At 44.8% G+C, this 18,456-nt stretch overlaps 1 protein-coding gene across 2 annotated transcripts in view; it reads left to right on the forward strand.

Annotated features, from left to right (window-relative positions):
• LOC118386616 (tyrosine-protein phosphatase non-receptor type 14-like) overlaps nt 1–18,456 on the forward strand; it is a 114,270-nt gene that overhangs the window by 90,733 nt on the left and 5,081 nt on the right. For both annotated transcript variants that reach the window (XM_052523838.1, XM_052523839.1), the window contains exons 10-15: nt 7,562–7,644; nt 7,879–7,939; nt 8,723–8,801; nt 10,018–11,693; nt 12,964–13,101; nt 13,908–14,126. In XM_052523838.1, the coding sequence (XP_052379798.1) occupies nt 7,562–7,644; nt 7,879–7,939; nt 8,723–8,801; nt 10,018–11,693; nt 12,964–13,101; nt 13,908–14,126 (2,256 nt within the window). The remainder of the gene's footprint in view (nt 1–7,561; nt 7,645–7,878; nt 7,940–8,722; nt 8,802–10,017; nt 11,694–12,963; nt 13,102–13,907; nt 14,127–18,456) is intronic.

Consider the following 18,456-nt stretch of genomic DNA (forward strand, 5'->3'; position numbering starts at 1 on the left):
GTTGACATTATGTACGTGTGTTGTGTGTTGACATTGTGTACGTGTGTTGTGTGTTGACATTGTGTACGTGTGTTGTGTGTTGACATTATGTACGTGTGTTGTGTGTTGACATTGTGTACATGTGTTGTGTGTTGACATTGTGTACATGTGTTGTGTGTTGACATTGTGTACATGTGTTGTGTGTTGACATTGTGTACATGTGTTGTGTGTTTACATTGTGTACGTGTGTTGTGTGTCGTGGTGTGTTGACATTATGTACGTGTGTTGTGTGTTGACATTGTGTACTTGTGTTGTGTGTTGACATTGTGTACATGTGTTGTGTGTTGACATTGTGTACTTGTGTTGTGTGTTGACATTGTGTACATGTGTTGTGTGTTGACATTGTGTACATGTGTTGTGTGTTGACATTGTGTACATGTGTTGTGTGTTTACATTGTGTACGTGTGTTGTGTGTCGTGGTGTGTTGACATTATGTACGTGTGTTGACATTGTGTACATGTGTTGTGTGTTGACATTGTGTACATGTGTTGTGTGTTGACATTGTGTACATGTGTTGTGTGTTGACATTGTGTACATGTGTACGTGTGTTGACATTGTGTACATGTGTTGTGTGTTGACATTGTGTACATGTGTTGTGTGTTGACATTGTGTACTTGTGTTGTGTGTTGACATTGTGTACATGTGTTGTGTGTTGACATTGTGTACATGTGTTGTGTGTTGACATTGTGTACATGTGTACGTGTGTTGACATTGTGTACATGTGTTGTGTGTTGACATTGTGTACATGTTTTGTGTGTTGACATTATGTACGTGTGTTGTGTGTTGACATTGTGTACGTGTGTTGACATTGTGTACTTGTGTTGTGTGTTGACATTGTGTACATGTTTTGTGTGTTGACATTATGTACGTGTGTTGTGTGTTGACATTGTGTACGTGTGTTGACATTGTGTACATGTTTTGTGTGTTGACATTATGTACGTGTGTTGACATTGTGTACATGTTTTGTGTGTTGACATTGTGTACGTGTGTTGTGTGTTGACATTGTGTACATGTTTTGTGTGTTGACATTGTGTACGTGTGTTGTGTGTTGACATTGTGTACATGTGTTGTGTGTTGACATTATGTACGTGTGTTGTGTGTTGACATTGTGTACTTGTGTTGTGTGTTGACATTGTGTACATGTGTTGTGTGTTGACATTATGTACGTGTGTTGACATTGTGTACATGTGTTGTGTGTTGACATTATGTACGTGTGTTGACATTGTGTACATGTTTTGTGTGTTGACATTATGTACGTGTGTTGTGTGTTGACATTGTGTACTTGTGTTGTGTGTTGACATTGTGTACGTGTGTTGACATTGTGTACATGTGTTGTGTGTTGACATTGTGTACTTGTGTTGTGTGTTGACATTGTGTACGTGTGTTGTGTGTTGACATTATGTACGTGTGTTGACAGTGTGTACATGTGTTGTGTGTTGACATTGTGTACGTGTGTTGTGTGTTGACATTATGTACGTGTGTTGTGTGTTGACATTATGTACGTGTGTTGTGTGTTGACATTATGTACGTGTGTTGTGTGTTGACATTATGTACGTGTGTTGACATTGTGTACATGTGTTGTGTGTTGACATTGTGTACGTGTGTTGTGTGTTGACATTATGTACGTGTGTTGTGTGTTGACATTGTGTACATGTGTTGTGTGTTGACATTATGTACGTGTTGTTGACATTGTGTACGTGTTTGTGTGTTGACATTATGTACGTGTGTTGTGTGTTGACATTGTGTACGTGTGTTGTGTGTTGACATTATGTACGTGTGTTGTGTGTTGACATTGTGTACGTGTGTTGTGTGTTGACATTATGTACGTGTGTTGTGTGTTGACATTGTGTACGTGTGTTGACATTGTGTACTTGTGTTGTGTGTTGACATTGTGTACATGTTTTGTGTGTTGACATTATGTACGTGTGTTGTGTGTTGACATTGTGTACGTGTGTTGTGTGTTGACATTGTGTACGTGTGTTGTGTGTTGACATTATGTACGTGTGTTGTGTGTTGACATTGTGTACGTGTGTTGACATTGTGTACGTGTGTTGTGTGTTGACATTATGTACGTGTGTTGTGTGTTGACATTGTGTACATGTTTTGTGTGTTGACATTGTGTACGTGTGTTGTGTGTTGACATTGTGTACATGTTTTGTGTGTTGACATTGTGTACATTGTGTGTGTTGTGTGTTGACATTGTGTACATGTGTTGTGTGTTGACATTATGTACGTGTGTTGTGTGTACATGTGTTGTGTGTTGACATTGTGTGTGTGTTGTGTGTTGACATTGTGTACTTGTGTTGTGTGTTGACATTGTGTACATGTGTTGTGTGTTGACATTGTGTGTGTTGACATTGTGTACATGTGTTTTGTGTGTTGACATTATGTACGTGTTGTGTTGACATTGTGTTTTGTGTGTTGACATGTGTGTGTGACATTGTGTACGTGTGTTGTGTGTTGACATTGTGTACTTGTGTTGTGTGTTGACATTGTGTGTTGTGTGTTGACATTGTGTACATGTGTTGTGTGTTGACATTGTGTACATGTGTTGTGTGTTGACATTGTGTACATGTGTTGTGTGTTGACATTATGTACGTGTGTTGACATTGTGTACATGTGTTGTGTGTTGACATTGTGTACGTGTGTTGTGTGTTGACATTATGTACGTGTGTTGTGTGTTGACATTGTGTACATGTGTTGTGTGTTGACATTATGTACGTGTGTTGTGTGTTGACATTGTGTATGTGTTGTGTGTTGACGTGTGTTGTGTGTTGACATTGTGTACGTGTGTTGTGTGTTGACATTATGTACGTGTGTTGTGTGTTGACATTGTGTACGTGTGTTGTGTGTTGACATTATGTACGTGTGTTGTGTGTTGACATTATGTACGTGTGTTGTGTGTTGACATTATGTACGTGTGTTGTGTGTTGACATTATGTACGTGTGTTGTGTGTTGACATTGTGTACGTGTGTTGTGTGTTGACATTATGTACGTGTGTTGTGTGTTGACATTATGTACGTGTGTTGTGTGTTGACATTGTGTACGTGTGTTGTGTGTTGACATTGTGTGTGTTGACATGTGTTGTGTGTTGACATTATGTACGTGTGTTGTGTGTTGACATTATGTACATGTGTTGTGTGTTGACGTGTGTTGTGTGTTGACATTATGTACGTGTGTTGTGACATTGTGTACATGTGTTGTGTGTTGACATTGTGTACGTGTGTTGTGTGTTGACATTATGTACGTGTGTTGACATTGTGTACGTGTGTTGTGTGTTGACATTGTGTACGTGTGTTGTGTGTTGACATTATGTACGTGTGTTGTGTGTTGACATTGTGTACGTGTGTTGTGTGTTGACATTATGTACGTGTGTTGACATGTGTACATGTGTTGTGTGTGTGACATTGTGTACGTGTGTTGTGTGTTGACATTATGTACGTGTGTTGACATTGTGTACATGTGTTGTGTGTTGACATTGTGTACGTGTGTTGTGTGTTGACATTGTGTACATGTGTTGTGTGTTGACATTGTGTACATGTGTTGTGTGTTGACATTGTGTACGTGTGTTGTGTGTTGACATTATGTACGTGTGTTGTGTGTCGTGTTGTGTGTTGACATTATGTACGTGTGTTGTGTGTTGACATTGTTGTACATTGTGTTGTGTGTTGACATTGTGTACGTGTGTTGACATTGTGTACATGTGTTGTGTGTTGACATTGTGTACTTGTGTTGTGTGTTGACATTGTGTACATGTGTTGTGTGTTGACATTGTGTACATGTGTTGTGTGTTGACATTGTGTACATGTGTTGTGTGTTTACATTGTGTACGTGTGTTGTGTGTCGTGGTGTGTTGACATTATGTACGTGTGTTGACATTGTGTACATGTGTTGTGTGTTGACATTGTGTACATGTGTTGTGTGTTTACATTGTTTGACGTGTGTTGTGTGTGTACGTGGTGTGTTGACATTATGTACGTGTGTTGACATTGTGTACATGTGTTGTGTGTTGACATTGTGTACATGTGTTGTGTGTTGACATTGTGTACATGTGTTGTGTGTTGACATTGTGTACATGTGTACGTGTGTTGACATTATGTACGTGTGTTGTGTGTTGACATTATGTACGTGTGTTGTGTGTTGACATTGTGTACGTGTGTTGTGTGTTGACATTATGTACGTGTGTTGACAGTGTGTACATGTGTTGTGTGTTGACATTGTGTACGTGTGTTGTGTGTTGACATTATGTACGTGTGTTTGTGTGTTGACATTATGTACGTGTGTTGTGTGTTGACATTGTGTACTTGTGTTGTGTGTTGACATTGTGTACGTGTGTTGACATTGTGTACATGTGTTGTGTGTTGACATTGTGTACGTGTGTTGACATTGTGTACATGTGTTGTGTGTTGACATTATGTACGTGTGTTGACATTGTGTACATGTTTTGTGTGTTGACATTATGTACGTGTGTTGTGTGTTGACATTGTGTACTTGTGTTGTGTGTTGACATTGTGTACGTGTGTTGTGTGTTGACATTATGTATGTGTGTTGTGTGTTGACATTGTGTACGTGTGTTGTGTGTTGACATTGTGTACGTGTGTTGTGTGTTGACATTATGTACGTGTGTTGTGTGTTGACATTGTGTACGTGTGTTGTGTGTTGACATTATGTACGTGTGTTGTGTGTTGACATTATGTACGTGTGTTGTGTGTTGACATTGTGTACTTGTGTTGTGTGTTGACATTGTGTACGTGTGTTGACATTGTGTACATGTGTTGTGTGTTGACATTGTGTACTTGTGTTGTGTGTTGACATTGTGTACATGTGTTGTGTGTTGACATTATGTACGTGTGTTGACAGTGTGTACATGTGTTGTGTGTTGACATTGTGTACGTGTGTTGTGTGTTGACATTATGTACGTGTGTTGTGTGTTGACATTGTGTACATGTGTTGTGTGTTGACATTATGTACGTGTGTTGTGTGTTGACATTATGTACGTGTGTTGTGTGTTGACATTATGTACGTGTGTTGTGTGTTGACATTGTGTACGTGTGTTGTGTGTTGACATTATGTACGTGTGTTGTGTGTTGACATTGTGTACGTGTGTTGTGTGTTGACATTATGTACGTGTGTTGTGTGTTGACATTGTGTACGTGTGTTGTGTGTTGACATTATGTACGTGTGTTGTGTGTTGACATTATGTACGTGTGTTGTGTGTTGACATTATGTACGTGTGTTGACATTGTGTACATGTGTTGTGTGTTGACATTGTGTACGTGTGTTGTGTGTTGACATTATGTACGTGTGTTGACATTGTGTACGTGTGTTGTGTGTTGACATTGTGTACGTGTGTTGTGTGTTGACATTATGTACGTGTGTTGTGTGTTGACATTGTGTACGTGTGTTGTGTGTTGACATTATGTACGTGTGTTGACATTGTGTACATGTGTTGTGTGTTGACATTGTGTACGTGTGTTGTGTGTTGACATTATGTACGTGTGTTGACATTGTGTACATGTGTTGTGTGTTGACATTGTGTACGTGTGTTGTGTGTTGACATTATGTACGTGTGTTGTGTGTTGACATTGTGTACGTGTGTTGTGTGTTGACATTGTGTACGTGTGTTGTGTGTTGACATTATGTACGTGTGTTGTGTGTTGACATTGTGTACATGTGTTGTGTGTTGACATTGTGTACATGTGTTGTGTGTTGACATTGTGTACATGTGTTGTGTGTTGACATTGTGTACATGTGTTGTGTGTTTACATTGTGTACGTGTGTTGTGTGTCGTGGTGTGTTGACATTATGTACGTGTGTTGTGTGTTGACATTGTGTACTTGTGTTGTGTGTTGACATTGTGTACATGTGTTGTGTGTTGACATTGTGTACTTGTGTTGTGTGTTGACATTGTGTACATGTGTTGTGTGTTGACATTGTGTACATGTGTTGTGTGTTGACATTGTGTACATGTGTTGTGTGTTTTACATTGTGTACGTGTGTTGTGTGTCGTGGTGTGTTGACATTATGTACGTGTGTTGACATTGTGTACATGTGTTGTGTGTTGACATTGTGTACATGTGTTGTGTGTTTACATTGTTTACGTGTGTTGTGTGTCGTGGTGTGTTGACATTATGTACGTGTGTTGACATTGTGTACGTGTGTTGTGTGTTGACATTGTGTACGTGTGTTGTGTGTTGACATTATGTACGTGTGTTGTGTGTTGACATTGTGTACATGTGTACGTGTGTTGACATTGTGTACATGTGTTGTGTGTTGACATTGTGTACTTGTGTTGTGTGTTGACATTGTGTACATGTGTTGTGTGTTGACATTGTGTACATGTGTTGTGTGTTGACATTGTGTACTTGTGTTGTGTGTTGACATTGTGTACATGTGTTGTGTGTTGACATTGTGTACATGTGTTGTGTGTTGACATTGTGTACATGTGTACGTGTGTTGACATTGTGTACATGTGTTGTGTGTTGACATTGTGTACATGTGTTGTGTGTTGACATTGTGTACTTGTGTTGTGTGTTGACATTGTGTACATGTGTTGTGTGTTGACATTGTGTACATGTGTTGTGTGTTGACATTGTGTACATGTGTTGTGTGTTTACATTGTGTACATGTGTTGTGTGTTGACATTGTGTACATGTGTTGTGTGTTGACATTGTGTACATCTGTTGTGTGTTTACATTGTGTACGTGTGTTGTGTGTCGTGGTGTGTTGACATTGTGTACGTGTGTTGACATTGTGTACATGTGTACGTGTGTTGACATTGTGTACATGTGTTGTTAGTCGTGGTGTGTTGACATTGTGTACATATGTTGTGTGTCGTGGTGTGTTGACATTGTGTACATGTGTTGTGTGTCGTGGTGTGTTGACATTGTGTACATGTGTTGTGTGTCGTGGTGTGTTGACATTGTGTATGTGTGTTGACATTATGTACATGTGTTGTGTGTTTACATTGTGTACATGTGTTGTGTGTCGTGGTGTGTTGACATTGTGTACATGTGTTGTGTGTTTACATTGTGTACATGTGTTGTGTGTTGACATTGTGTACATGTGTTGTGTGTTGACATTGTGTACATGTGTTGTGTGTTTACATTGTGTACGTGTGTTGTGTGTCGTGGTGTGTTGACATTGTGTACGTGTGTTGACATTGTGTACATGTGTTCTTAGTCGTGGTGTGTTGACATTGTGTACATATGTTGTGTGTCGTGGTGTGTTGACATTGTGTACATGTGTTGTGTGTTGACATTGTGTACGTGTGTTGACATTATGTACATGTGTTGTGTGTTTACATTGTGTACGTGTGTTGCATTGTGTACATGTGTTGTGTGTTGACATTGTGCACATGTATTGTCTGTCGTGGTGTGTTGACATTGTGTACATGTGTTGACATTGTGTACATGTGTTGACATTGTGTACATGTGTTGTGTGTTGACATTGTGTACATGTGTTGTGTGTTGACATTGTTTACATGTGTTGACATTGTGTACATGTGTTGTGTGTCCACAGGATGACATAGAGCTGTCCAAGTACATCGCTCGGCTCTTCACGGCCAGACACAAGTTCTACAAACAGAACAAGATCTGTGCAGAGTGAGTCTTAACATTAGGTTATACTGTCAGGTTTCCACAGTGGCGAACGTGCATGAAGATGGCAGAATTCAGATATGACGTCATTGTTTTAGCACTATCCACTGAGTTTTATAACTATGGTTCAATGTGCCAATAAATCAGCATTATCTACTTTTTCTCTGTCTCTCTTTCTCTCTCTCTCTCTCTCTCTCTCTCTCTCTCTCTCTCTCTCTCTCTCTGTCTCTCTCCCCTTAGACCCGCCCACTCCCCTGCACCTATCAGGAGGCGCCCCACCTGGACCCACCGCCTCTCTCTGGTACTGTCAATCACTCAGTCATGTCTCATTTGTTTGGCTCCTCTTGCATGTTAGATATATTAATTACAAATGCAATAGAAGTTCCTTGCCATCTTTGCTTGCCACTGGTTGAGCTCTGTAGAGTAGCTTGTGTATTATAGGGTTAAAGTTTGAATTCAGACTGAAGGATGATTTAAAGCCCCTCTCTATCAGCCCTAACCCAGGCGGTGGTGGTGGTGGGTGGTTAGGGCGTTGTTTGAATGTTGTGTGGGCGTTGTTGGGGCGTTGCGTTTCCGATGTGACTGACAATAGAGTCAGTGATTTTCCTCTCTCCCGCCCTGCTGGTGGGACAATGAGGAGGCTATATGTGGCACAATGGTGGTACAGTCCAAATCAGACTCTCTGGAGGACCACAGTCCACTGTGGGAGACCCCTTAGATCACAGGTTTGAATTAACTTCTCTCTCTCTCCCTATCTCTCTCTTTCTCCCTCTCTCTCTGTCTCTCTCTCCATCTCTCTCTTTCTCTCCATCTCTCTCTTTCTTTCTCTGTCTCTCTCTCTCCATCTCTCTCTCTCTCTCTCTCTCTCTCTCTCTTTCTCTCCATCTCTCTCTTTCTCTCCATCTCTCTCTGTCTCTCTCTGTCTCTCTCTCCATCTCTCTCTCTCTCTCTCTCTCTCTCTCTCTCTCTCTCTCTCTCTCTCTCTTTCTCTCTCTCTCTCTCTCTCTCCCCCTCTCTCTCTCGCTCTCTCCCCCTCTCTCTCTCTTTCTCTCTCTCTCTCCCCTCTCTCTCTCGCTCTCTCTAGCCACGGCCACAGTCCTGTATCCTCCAGCCAATGCATTCCCAGTATGCAGAGCATTACCAGGACACACAGAGCTCTCAAGGTACTGGACAAAAACACATTTCCATGACTTTTACATTTTCATGTAGGTTAGAGTTCAACATGGTGCTCATGTATGACGTATATCTCCTTTATACTGAATAACATTCACTTATATCATCAGTTACAATCACTGCTCCATCTCTCCATATGGCGTGTAACCTGAAGTGGTCTTGATATGATTTAACTCATTCAAGTGTTTTCTCCTTCCACACTTTGTAGATGTATCCATCTACACAGGAAGTCATTGTATGGTCATAAAAGTCAACCGTTAAATCAAGCTAACTATGCATTTCCCAGCAGTAGTATCAGTCCGTGTCTATTTCGGTTTCAACAATCTCTCAGCCAATCAGATCACTTTGATTGGAGTGCTGAGAAACTGAGAAATGTGGTGGCGTTCACTCATTCACCCACTTCCTCTGCCCTCTAATCCAGAACACTTCCATCATGATCTTTGACACTTCGGAGAGAGTGGGAGAAAACATTGTGTATATGTTACCCAGTGTGGGTATCTCTGTGTGGGTAACCCAGTGTGGGTATCTCTGTGTGGGTAACTCTCTGTGGGTAACCCAGTGTGGGTATCCCCCCCCCCCCTTTTAAGATTTAGATGCACTATTGTAAAGTGACTGTTCCACTGGATGTCATAAGGTGAATGCACCAATTTGTAAGTCGCTCTGGATAAGAGCGTCTGCTAAATGACTTAAATGTAAATGTAAATGGTAACTCTCTGTGGGTAACCCAGTGTGGGTATCTCTGTGTGGGTAGCCTAGTGTGGGTATCTCTGTGTGGGTATCTCTGTGTGGGTAACCCAGTGTGGGTAACTCTCTGTGGGTAACCCAGTGTGGGTATCTCTGTGTGGGTAGCCCAGTGTGGGTAACTCTGTGTGGGTAACCCAGTGTGGGTATCTCTGTGTGGGTAGCCCAGTGTGGGTATCTCTGTGTGGGTAACCCAGTGTGGGTAACTCTCTGTGGGTAACCCAGTGTGGGTATCTCTGTGTGGGTAGCCCAGTGTGGGTAACTCTGTGTGGGTAACCCAGTGTGGGTAACTCTGTGTGGGTGTGTGATAAGCTCTTATTTGAAGGGTGGCATTGATCATTTTGATCTGAGTGTGTTTGATAGTGTATGAAAACAGTATGTGAATATGTGTGTTTGGATGCTTTCTGTATGTGTGTGAATCTGTAACGCATTGCTTCTCCTATGTCTCCCCCCCTCTCTTTACAGACAGCATATTCCATGAAGACCCCTACTACAAGTCTGAGACTAGTCTGGACCGGTGTCCGGTCGAATTCGGCTTCCGCAATGGAAGTGTTCCCAATGGCAGCATGTACAGTAGTCCTAGCCTCAGCTCCCTCAACCACTCCCAAACCTTCGTACAACCTTCACCCATCTCCTCTAACCTCAGTATCCCTGGCAGCGAGCTGATGCGCCCCGACTACATCCCGAGTCATCGCCATAGCGCCATCATCGCCCCTTCCTATAGGCCCACACCAGAGTATGAAGCTGTGATGCGCCAGAAGTGCCACATGCTCCCCGCCCACCATGACCTTCACAGCCAATCACTGAGGAGTCTCAATATTAGTAATGCCTATGCATATCGTCAGCCAGAGGCATTGGTTTATAGCCAGCCAGAGATGAGAGAGAGGGGCCCCTATCCAGGACCTAACCCTTATGGCCCTCAGGTCAGCTACAGTAAGCCTGTGAACCCTGCTCCTCACCTGGGCCCCGGAGCCAGTCAGGGCCACTGCCAGTCTGCATGTGGAGGAGGAGGGGGTGGGAGCTCCATCTCTCACACGGTCAGCACGCCTGAACTAGCCAACACCAAACAGGGGGCTACTACAGGGAGCTACGGCGCTACGGCTAACATGCTGAGGAACCACATGTCGCGGCCGCCCCCTCCCTACCCGTCCTTCCGACCCGCCACAAGTACCCCGGACCTGGCCAGCCACCGGCACCACTGCATGGGCGGCAGCAGCCCCGAGCTGGTCACCCGCATGGTGCAGCTGTCGGTGAAGACTTTCCAGCCGGACAGCTCTGCCGTGGTGCACCAGTCTCTGCAGGAGGTTAGCGAACCGCTAACTGCAGCTAAGCACCGATCAGCCCTGGGGAAGAGACACAGCATGGAAGTGACCAGCAGCATGAGGGGGGGAGGAGGGGGAGGAATGGAGGGCATGGTGGTTCTGAAGGGGATGGCTGCCCCACTAAACAGGAGGAATACTCTCAGAGAGCACGTGATGCCACCCCAGACCCAACCTCAATCACAACCCCCCCAATCCCAATCTCACCAGCCCAAAGAGCTGCCTGTGCAGAGAGCGCCAGAGACCCCCATACCGTCCTCCACGCAGGGAGTGGGCGGGGCCTACCAGCACCAGAAGACCCTCTCCAACGCCACCATGCTGATCCACAGCAGTGAGAGCGAGGAAGAGGAGGAGGAGGAGGAGGAAGAGGAGAGGCCTGAGCTGGACGTGCAGATCCCAGGTCTGAACGAGGACATTAATGCCCAGCTCCAGGCCGCCCTTGCCAAGCTCCCCAACAAGCCCCCTCCGGAGTACCCCGGACACCCTAGGCCAGCCACCAACGCCCCCCTCCGCTCCCGCGATCACAGCCACCCTCACCACCACAACCAGGGACACCAGACCCAGGGAACCAAGGACCCAAGCCAAGCCCAGGCCCGGGTGCTGAAAGCTGGGCAGAGTCAGGGCGGTGTAGGGGGTGGTGGTGGTACCCTGACCCGTGGGGATCAGGCTGGAATGAATGGGGCAGTGCTGGGGCCGTCAATCTCTGAGCCAGACCTGACCAGTGTGAAGGAGAGGGTCCGGAAGGAGCCAGTCAAAGAGAGGCCAGTGTCTGAGATGTTCTCTCTAGAGGATAGCATAGTAGAGAGAGAGATTGCACAGAGGGTAAGATACACGTTACTCCAATCTATTCTATTCAATCTATTATATTCAATCTATTCTATTCAATCTATTCTATTCTAGATTATATTCTGGTGTGTTCGATACTGAAACATACCGTATGCCTATTATGTGGGGAACATGTATTCTGTATGAACCCATTGCTATAGCATGGCTTTACAAATTGTTACAACCGTCACATGTCCACTTCATCAATTCACTTCATTAAGTCCTCCTCAATAGTCCAAGGCGTTGAGGAGGTAAACACAGTGAACAGTGCCTAAAAACAAGATTTGTTAAAGATATGTCTAAAACATCATCCTTGCTGTCAACAAACAGTTAGAGTTTTGTCTGCGGTGTACTTTCCCAGTAAGTGATTAACACAGTAATCTGGAGTTCAGCACCTGAGGGTAACATTAGGTTCCAGTCCTTACAGCTTACCACCATTAATCCATTAGATTACCCTTTTTGTGGGGGGGGTGCATGCGTGTTTGTTAGCATGTTGAAAGTCCCAACTTTAAAGCCTCCCTGTCCAGTCAGCCTTTAATTTCCATATGGCTATATGCCCCTATATGTTTTCCCCATTATACCTACCCCCTCTCATCCATAAGCCTATAGCGCCCATACGTCTACCCACCCCCATTCTCCCCTACCTGCTCCCCTATAGATTTCGGTCCAGACCCTAAGGGTTCCCCCCTGACCCCCAAGCTGTTGTTTGGGCTGATCCAGGAGGGCTGAAGGGGGAGAGGTGGAGGGGTGGAGGGAAGATTAGGATAAGTAATCCTGGAGGGAGGGACCAGGCAATGTGGGCCAGGGTTTGGTGTCTCAGAGAGAAGGAGGAAAAGAAAGGAAAAATGAGAACGAGAGAGAGGGAGACAGAGAGAGAGACAGGGAAAGAAGGGGTGAGAGGGAGAAAGAAAAGGTGAGAGAGAACAAAGGAGAGAGGGAGAGAAAGCGAGAGTGGGGAGGATTGTATGGGAAGAGGGAGTGAAGAGAGGCAGAGAGAGAAGAGAAGCAACAGGTCTAGTCTGTAACGAGCTCAGACAATGTGGTCAGATAGATCAGGGGAGTGAGTGTTCTGTAGGATCCACAGACAGACAGTCTACAGCTAGCAAAGCATCACTTCTACTCCCCCACCAAGGGCACCCAGGACAGATCAAGCAAAGTTTAGCGACAAACAGACCTAACCCACACACTCACCAGACCGTAGCGATTCAGTCTTTGCATCGCTACGGTAACCTTAACCATGACAGCGGGCTTGTCCTCTTTCCTGAAGACGCTGGAGAGACAGAAGATGTCGGTGGACTCAATAAAGAGACCTCTGATGATGGCGGCCCTCAACGGGCTCTATGTCGCCAGGGTGCCTGTACCAGAGAACCCCCGGGAGGATGGGGCCAAGGCTGCTGATGAACGGGTAAGACAACACCACAACTATGCCCAACAGGGGAGGGGGGGACAGCGTCAGAAAGTACCTGAGATTCCAGGCGTCTGGTTTTCTACTTACTATACGTAAGCCCCATAATTCTCTTTTTGGTATTTCATTAGGATCCCCATTAACGGTTTTGAAAGCACCTGTGCACATTATCAACCACCTTGGATAGTGTTATTAACTAACCTATTGTTGTCCTTTACCATTGTTTGTCTATGTAAGTGTAGGTTAGGCTACAGTAGAGCAGTATTTCATGGCTAACACAGCTAGCTGTGGTTGTCTGTCTTCTTCACCAGTCCAGACAGTTGTTCTGGGAGGTGTGAAACACAGCCTTTGTCCCAGGCGTTGCTAGGCTAGCGGGGGCTAGCAGAGCGCTAAGTGGGCTGTGGAACGTGTGGCATGACCGTGCTTATCGCCTCTAGGCCCGCTAATATGTCAGGAATGTGACCCAGGGGGGAGAGAGAGAGACAGACAGACTCCCCCAGCCCCTGGCTGCATACCCTCTCACTCACAGCCCAGCCACAATAAGCCCCAGCCCAACAACACATTCCACTGACTCTACTACACATAGACTGTGGGGATGGAGAACAGGAATTCATAGTGTAGGTAGGGTCATATGGGTTGGAATATTTTAGGGTGGATGATCAAAAAGTTGCATTATAGACATTTTGGAATTGAGTTAGAGTCCTATCACTCTTGAATTCAACTAACTCTAACTAACTAACTCAACTCTTTCGACCCCCCTCCTCTTCTATCTCTCCGTCCCGCTCTCACCCTCTATCTCTCTCCAGTGTAAGACCCTAGAGTTGAAGTTGGAGGAGGAGAGGGTCTTCACGGAGTACGAGCAGATCCCAAAGAAGAGGGCCGACTGCGTGGTCACCACGGCAACGCTGCCCGACAACGGCGAGCGGAACCGGTTCCGTGACGTGGTTCCGTACGAGGAGAACCGGGTGGAGCTGGTTCCCAACAAGGAGAACAACACAGGCTACATCAATGCTTCACACATCAAGGTGGGGTCAGGACACAGAGTCTACACAAGTAGACTGATCAGAGTTAGCCATATCCCTTTTCTCTGACGCTCACCCAACTATTGTTTAGTGTGCTGCTGTCACCAAGTAGAAGTGTGGAAAAACACCACTGCTTTCCTCTATCCAGGCCATTTACAGTTGAAGTCGGAAGTTAACATACACTTAGGTTGGCGTCATTAAAACTCATTTTTCAACCACTCCAAAAATTTCTTCTAAATTAACAAACTTTTTAAAACATTTTAGTTGGCAAGTCAGTTAAGAACAAATTCTTATTTTCAATGAAGGCCTGCCTATTCAGGGGCAGAATGACAGATTTGTACCCTGTCAGCTTGGTGATTTGAACATGAAACCTTTTGGTTACTAGTCCAACACTAACCGCTAGGCTACCCTGCCCTATAGTTTTGGTAAGTCGGTTTGGACACCTACTTTGTGCATGACACAATACATTTTCCAACAATTGTTTACAGAGAGATTATTTCACTTATAATTCACTGTATCACAATTCCAGTGGGTCAGAAGTGTACATACACTAAGTTGACTGTGCCTTTAAACAGCTTGGGAAATTCCAGAAAATTATGTCATGGCTTTAGAAGCTTCCAATATGCTAATTGACATCATTTGAGTCATTGCCTGCAGCATACCACCCTGCACACTGGCTTGCTTCTGAAGCTAAGCAGAGTTGGTCCTGGTCAGTTCCTGGATGGGAGACCAGATGCTGCTGGAAGTAGTGTTGGAGGGCCAGTAGGAGGAACTCTTTCCTCTGGTCTAAAAAAATATCCTAATGCCCCAGGGCAGTGATTGGGGACACTGCCCTGTGTAGGGTGCTGTCTTTCGGATGGGATGGTAAACAGGTGTCCTGACTCTGAGGTCATTGAAGATCCCATGGCACTTATTGTATGAGTAGGAGTGTTAACCCCGGTGTCCTGGCTAAATTTCCAATCTGGCCCTCAAACCATCATGGTCACCTAATAATCCCCAGTTTACAATTGGCTCATTAATCCCCCTCCTCTCCCCTGTAACTATTCCCCAGGTTGTTGCTGCAAATGAGAACGTGTTCTCAGTCAACTTACCTGGTAAAATAACAGATAAATAAAATTAGAGGTTTACCTGCGGATGTATTTCAGGGTCTACCTTAAAACTCAGTGCCTCTTTGCTTGACATCATGGGAAAATCAAAAGAAATCAGCCAAGACCTCAGAAAAATAATTGTAGACCTCCACAAGTCTTGTTCATCCTTGGGAGCAATTTCCAAATGCCTGAAGGTACCACGTTCATCTGTACAAACAATAGTACGCAAGTATAAACACCATGGGACCACGCAGCCATCATACGGCTCAGGAAGGAGACGCCTTCTGTCTCCTACAGATTAATGTACTTTGGTGAGAAAAGTGCACATCAATCCCAGAACAACAGCAAAGGACCTTGTGAAGATGCTGGAGGAAACAGGTACAAAAGTATCTATATCCACAATGAAACGAGTCCTATATTGACATAACCTTTTAAGGGCGCTCAGCAAGGAAGAAGCCACTGCTCCAAAACCGCCATAAAAACCCAGACTACGGTTTGCAACTGCACATGGGGACAAAGATTGTACTTTTTGGAGAAATATCCTCTGGTTGGATGAAACAAAAATAGAACTTGGAACTTGGCCATAGTGACCATCGTTATGTTTGGAGGACAAAAGGGGAGGCTTGCAAGCCGAAGAACACCATCCCAACCGTGAAGCACGGGGGTGGCAGCATCATGTTGTGGGGGTGCTTTGCTGCAGGAGGGACTGGTGCACTTCACAAAATATATGGTACCATGAGTGAGGAAAATTATGTGGATATATTGAAGCAACATCTCAAGACATCAGTCAGGAAGTTAAAGCTTGATTGTAAATGGGTCTTCCAAAGTTGTGGCAAAATGGCTTAAGGACTATAAAGTCAAGGTATTGGAGTGGCCATCACAGAGCTCTGACCTCAATCCCATAGCAAATTTGCGGGCCGAACTGAAAAAGTGTGTGCGAGCAAGGATGCCTACAAACCTGACTCAGTTACACCAGCTTTGTCAGGAGGAATGGGCCAAAATTCACCCAACTTATTGTGGGGAGCTTGTAGAAGGCTACCCAAAACGTTTGACCCAAGTTAAACAATTTAAAGGCAATGCTACCAAATACTAATTGAGTGTATGTAAACTTCTGACCCACCAAGAATGTTATGAAATAAATAAAAGCTGAAATAAATCATTCTCTCTATTATTATTCTGACATTTCATATTCTTAAAATAAAGTGGTGATCCTAACTGACCTAAAACAGGGAATTTTTACTTGGATTAAATGTCAGGAATTGTGAAAAACTGAGTTTAAATGTATTTGGCTAAGGTGTATGTAAACTTCCGACTTCAACTGTAGATTAAGGGTCACCTTTAAGGAAGGAGGGAGGGAAGGAATGAATCAAGGAAGGAAGTAAATAGGTCCTTTAAAGACTATTTATACATATCGCCTACATGTACAAATTATAGACTCAATGGAATTCCCTGGGAATGTGGTCCAAACCCCAAACCCTCTTAAATGAGCTTGAGCTGTTCTCTCACTCTGTGCCCATGCTCTTAGCTCCTCGTTGTGTGTGTGTGTGTGTTTGTGTGTGTGTGTGTGTGTGTGTGTGTGTGTGTGTGTGTGTGTGTGTGTGTGTGTGTGTGTGTGTGTGTGTGTGTGTGTGTGTGTGTGTGTGTGTGTGTGAATGGAATGCTAACTCAGTACTGAACCATGGCCTAATAACGTGTAACCCTCTTATTTCAGTCATCTGAGGAAGTTGAGGACAAAACCCCTGTTTGTTCCTGAACACTGTGTTTATGGTCACGAGGTGGCCTGATCACTCAGCTGGTTGCATTGGGTTTGGGTTGTGTTGGGTTGGGGTTGTGTTGTGTTGCGTTAGGGTTGTGTTGGGGTTCTGTTGGGTTACAGTTGTGTTGGGTTGGGGTTGGGTTGCGTTGGGGTTGTGTTGCGTGGGGTTGTGTTGGGTTGGGATTGTGTTGCGTTGGGGTGGGGTTGCGTTGGGGTTGGGTTGCGTGGGGTTGGGGTGGGGTTGCGTTGCGTTGGGGTTGCGTTGGGGTTGCGTTGCATTGGGGTTGTGTTGGGTTGGGGTTGTGTTGTGTTGCGTTGGGGCTGTGTTGGGGTGGGGTTGGGATTGTGTTGGGTTGGGGTTGTGTTGGTGTTGGGTTGGGTTGCGTTGGGGTTGTGGTTGGGTTGGGTTGGTGTTGTGTTGGGTTGTGGTTGGGTTGGGATTGTGATGGGTTGGTGTTGGGTTGTGGTTGGGTTGGGGTTGTGTTGGTTTGGGATTGTGTTGGGTTGGGATTGTGTTGGGTTGGGGTTGTGTTGGGTTGTGGTTGGGTTGGGATTGTGATGGGTTGGGTTGGGATTGTGTTGGGTTGGGGTTGTGTTGGGTTGGTGTTGTGTTGGGTTGGGGTTGTGTTTTGTTGGGATTGTGATGTGTTGATGTTGTGTTGGGTTGGGGTTGTGTTGGGTTGGGATTGTGTTGGGTTGGGATTGTGTTGGGTTGGGTTGGGGTTGTTGAGTGTGGTTGGGTTGGGATTGTGTTGGGTTGGGATTGTGTTGGGTTGGGGTTGTGTTGAGTTGTGGTTGGGTTGGGATTGTGTTGGGTTGGGGTTGTGTTGGGTTGGGGTTGTGTTGAGTTGTGGTTGGGTTGGGATTGTGATGGGTTGGGGTTGTGTTGGGTAATGGCACTCCATTTCCAGCCCTTAGTTAAAAGGGGCTACCTGAAGTGTTAAGGGTGAAAGTGTATTGAGGAATATACACTACATGTCCAAAAGTATGTGAACGCCTGCTCGTTGAACATCTCACTCCAAATCATGGGCATTAATATGGATTTGGTCCCCCTTTGCTGCTAGATGTTGGAACATTGCTGCAAAGACTTGCTTCCATTCAGTCAGGCACTGATGTTGGCCAATTGGGAATGGTCACTGTCGACGTTCCAATTCATCGGCCATGGAAACCCATTTCATGAAGCTCCCGACAGACAGTTCTTGTGCTGACGTTTCTTTCAGAGTCAGTTTGGAACTCGGAAGCAAGTGTTGCAACCGAGGACAGACAATTTTGACGTGCTTCAGATCTCGGCGGTCCCGTTCTGTGAGCTTGTGTGGCCTACCACTTTGTGGCTGAGCTGTTGTTGCTCCTAGATGTTTCCACTTCACAATAACAGCACTTACAGTTGACCGGGGCAGCTCTAGAAGGGCAGAAATTTGATGGACTGACTTGTTGGAAAGGTGGCATCCTATCCACTAATTTGAAGGGGTGTCAACATGCTTTTGTATAT

Source organism: Oncorhynchus keta, chromosome 8, assembly GCF_023373465.1.
Source record: "Oncorhynchus keta strain PuntledgeMale-10-30-2019 chromosome 8, Oket_V2, whole genome shotgun sequence".
Classification (NCBI taxonomy): domain Eukaryota; kingdom Metazoa; phylum Chordata; class Actinopteri; order Salmoniformes; family Salmonidae; genus Oncorhynchus; species Oncorhynchus keta.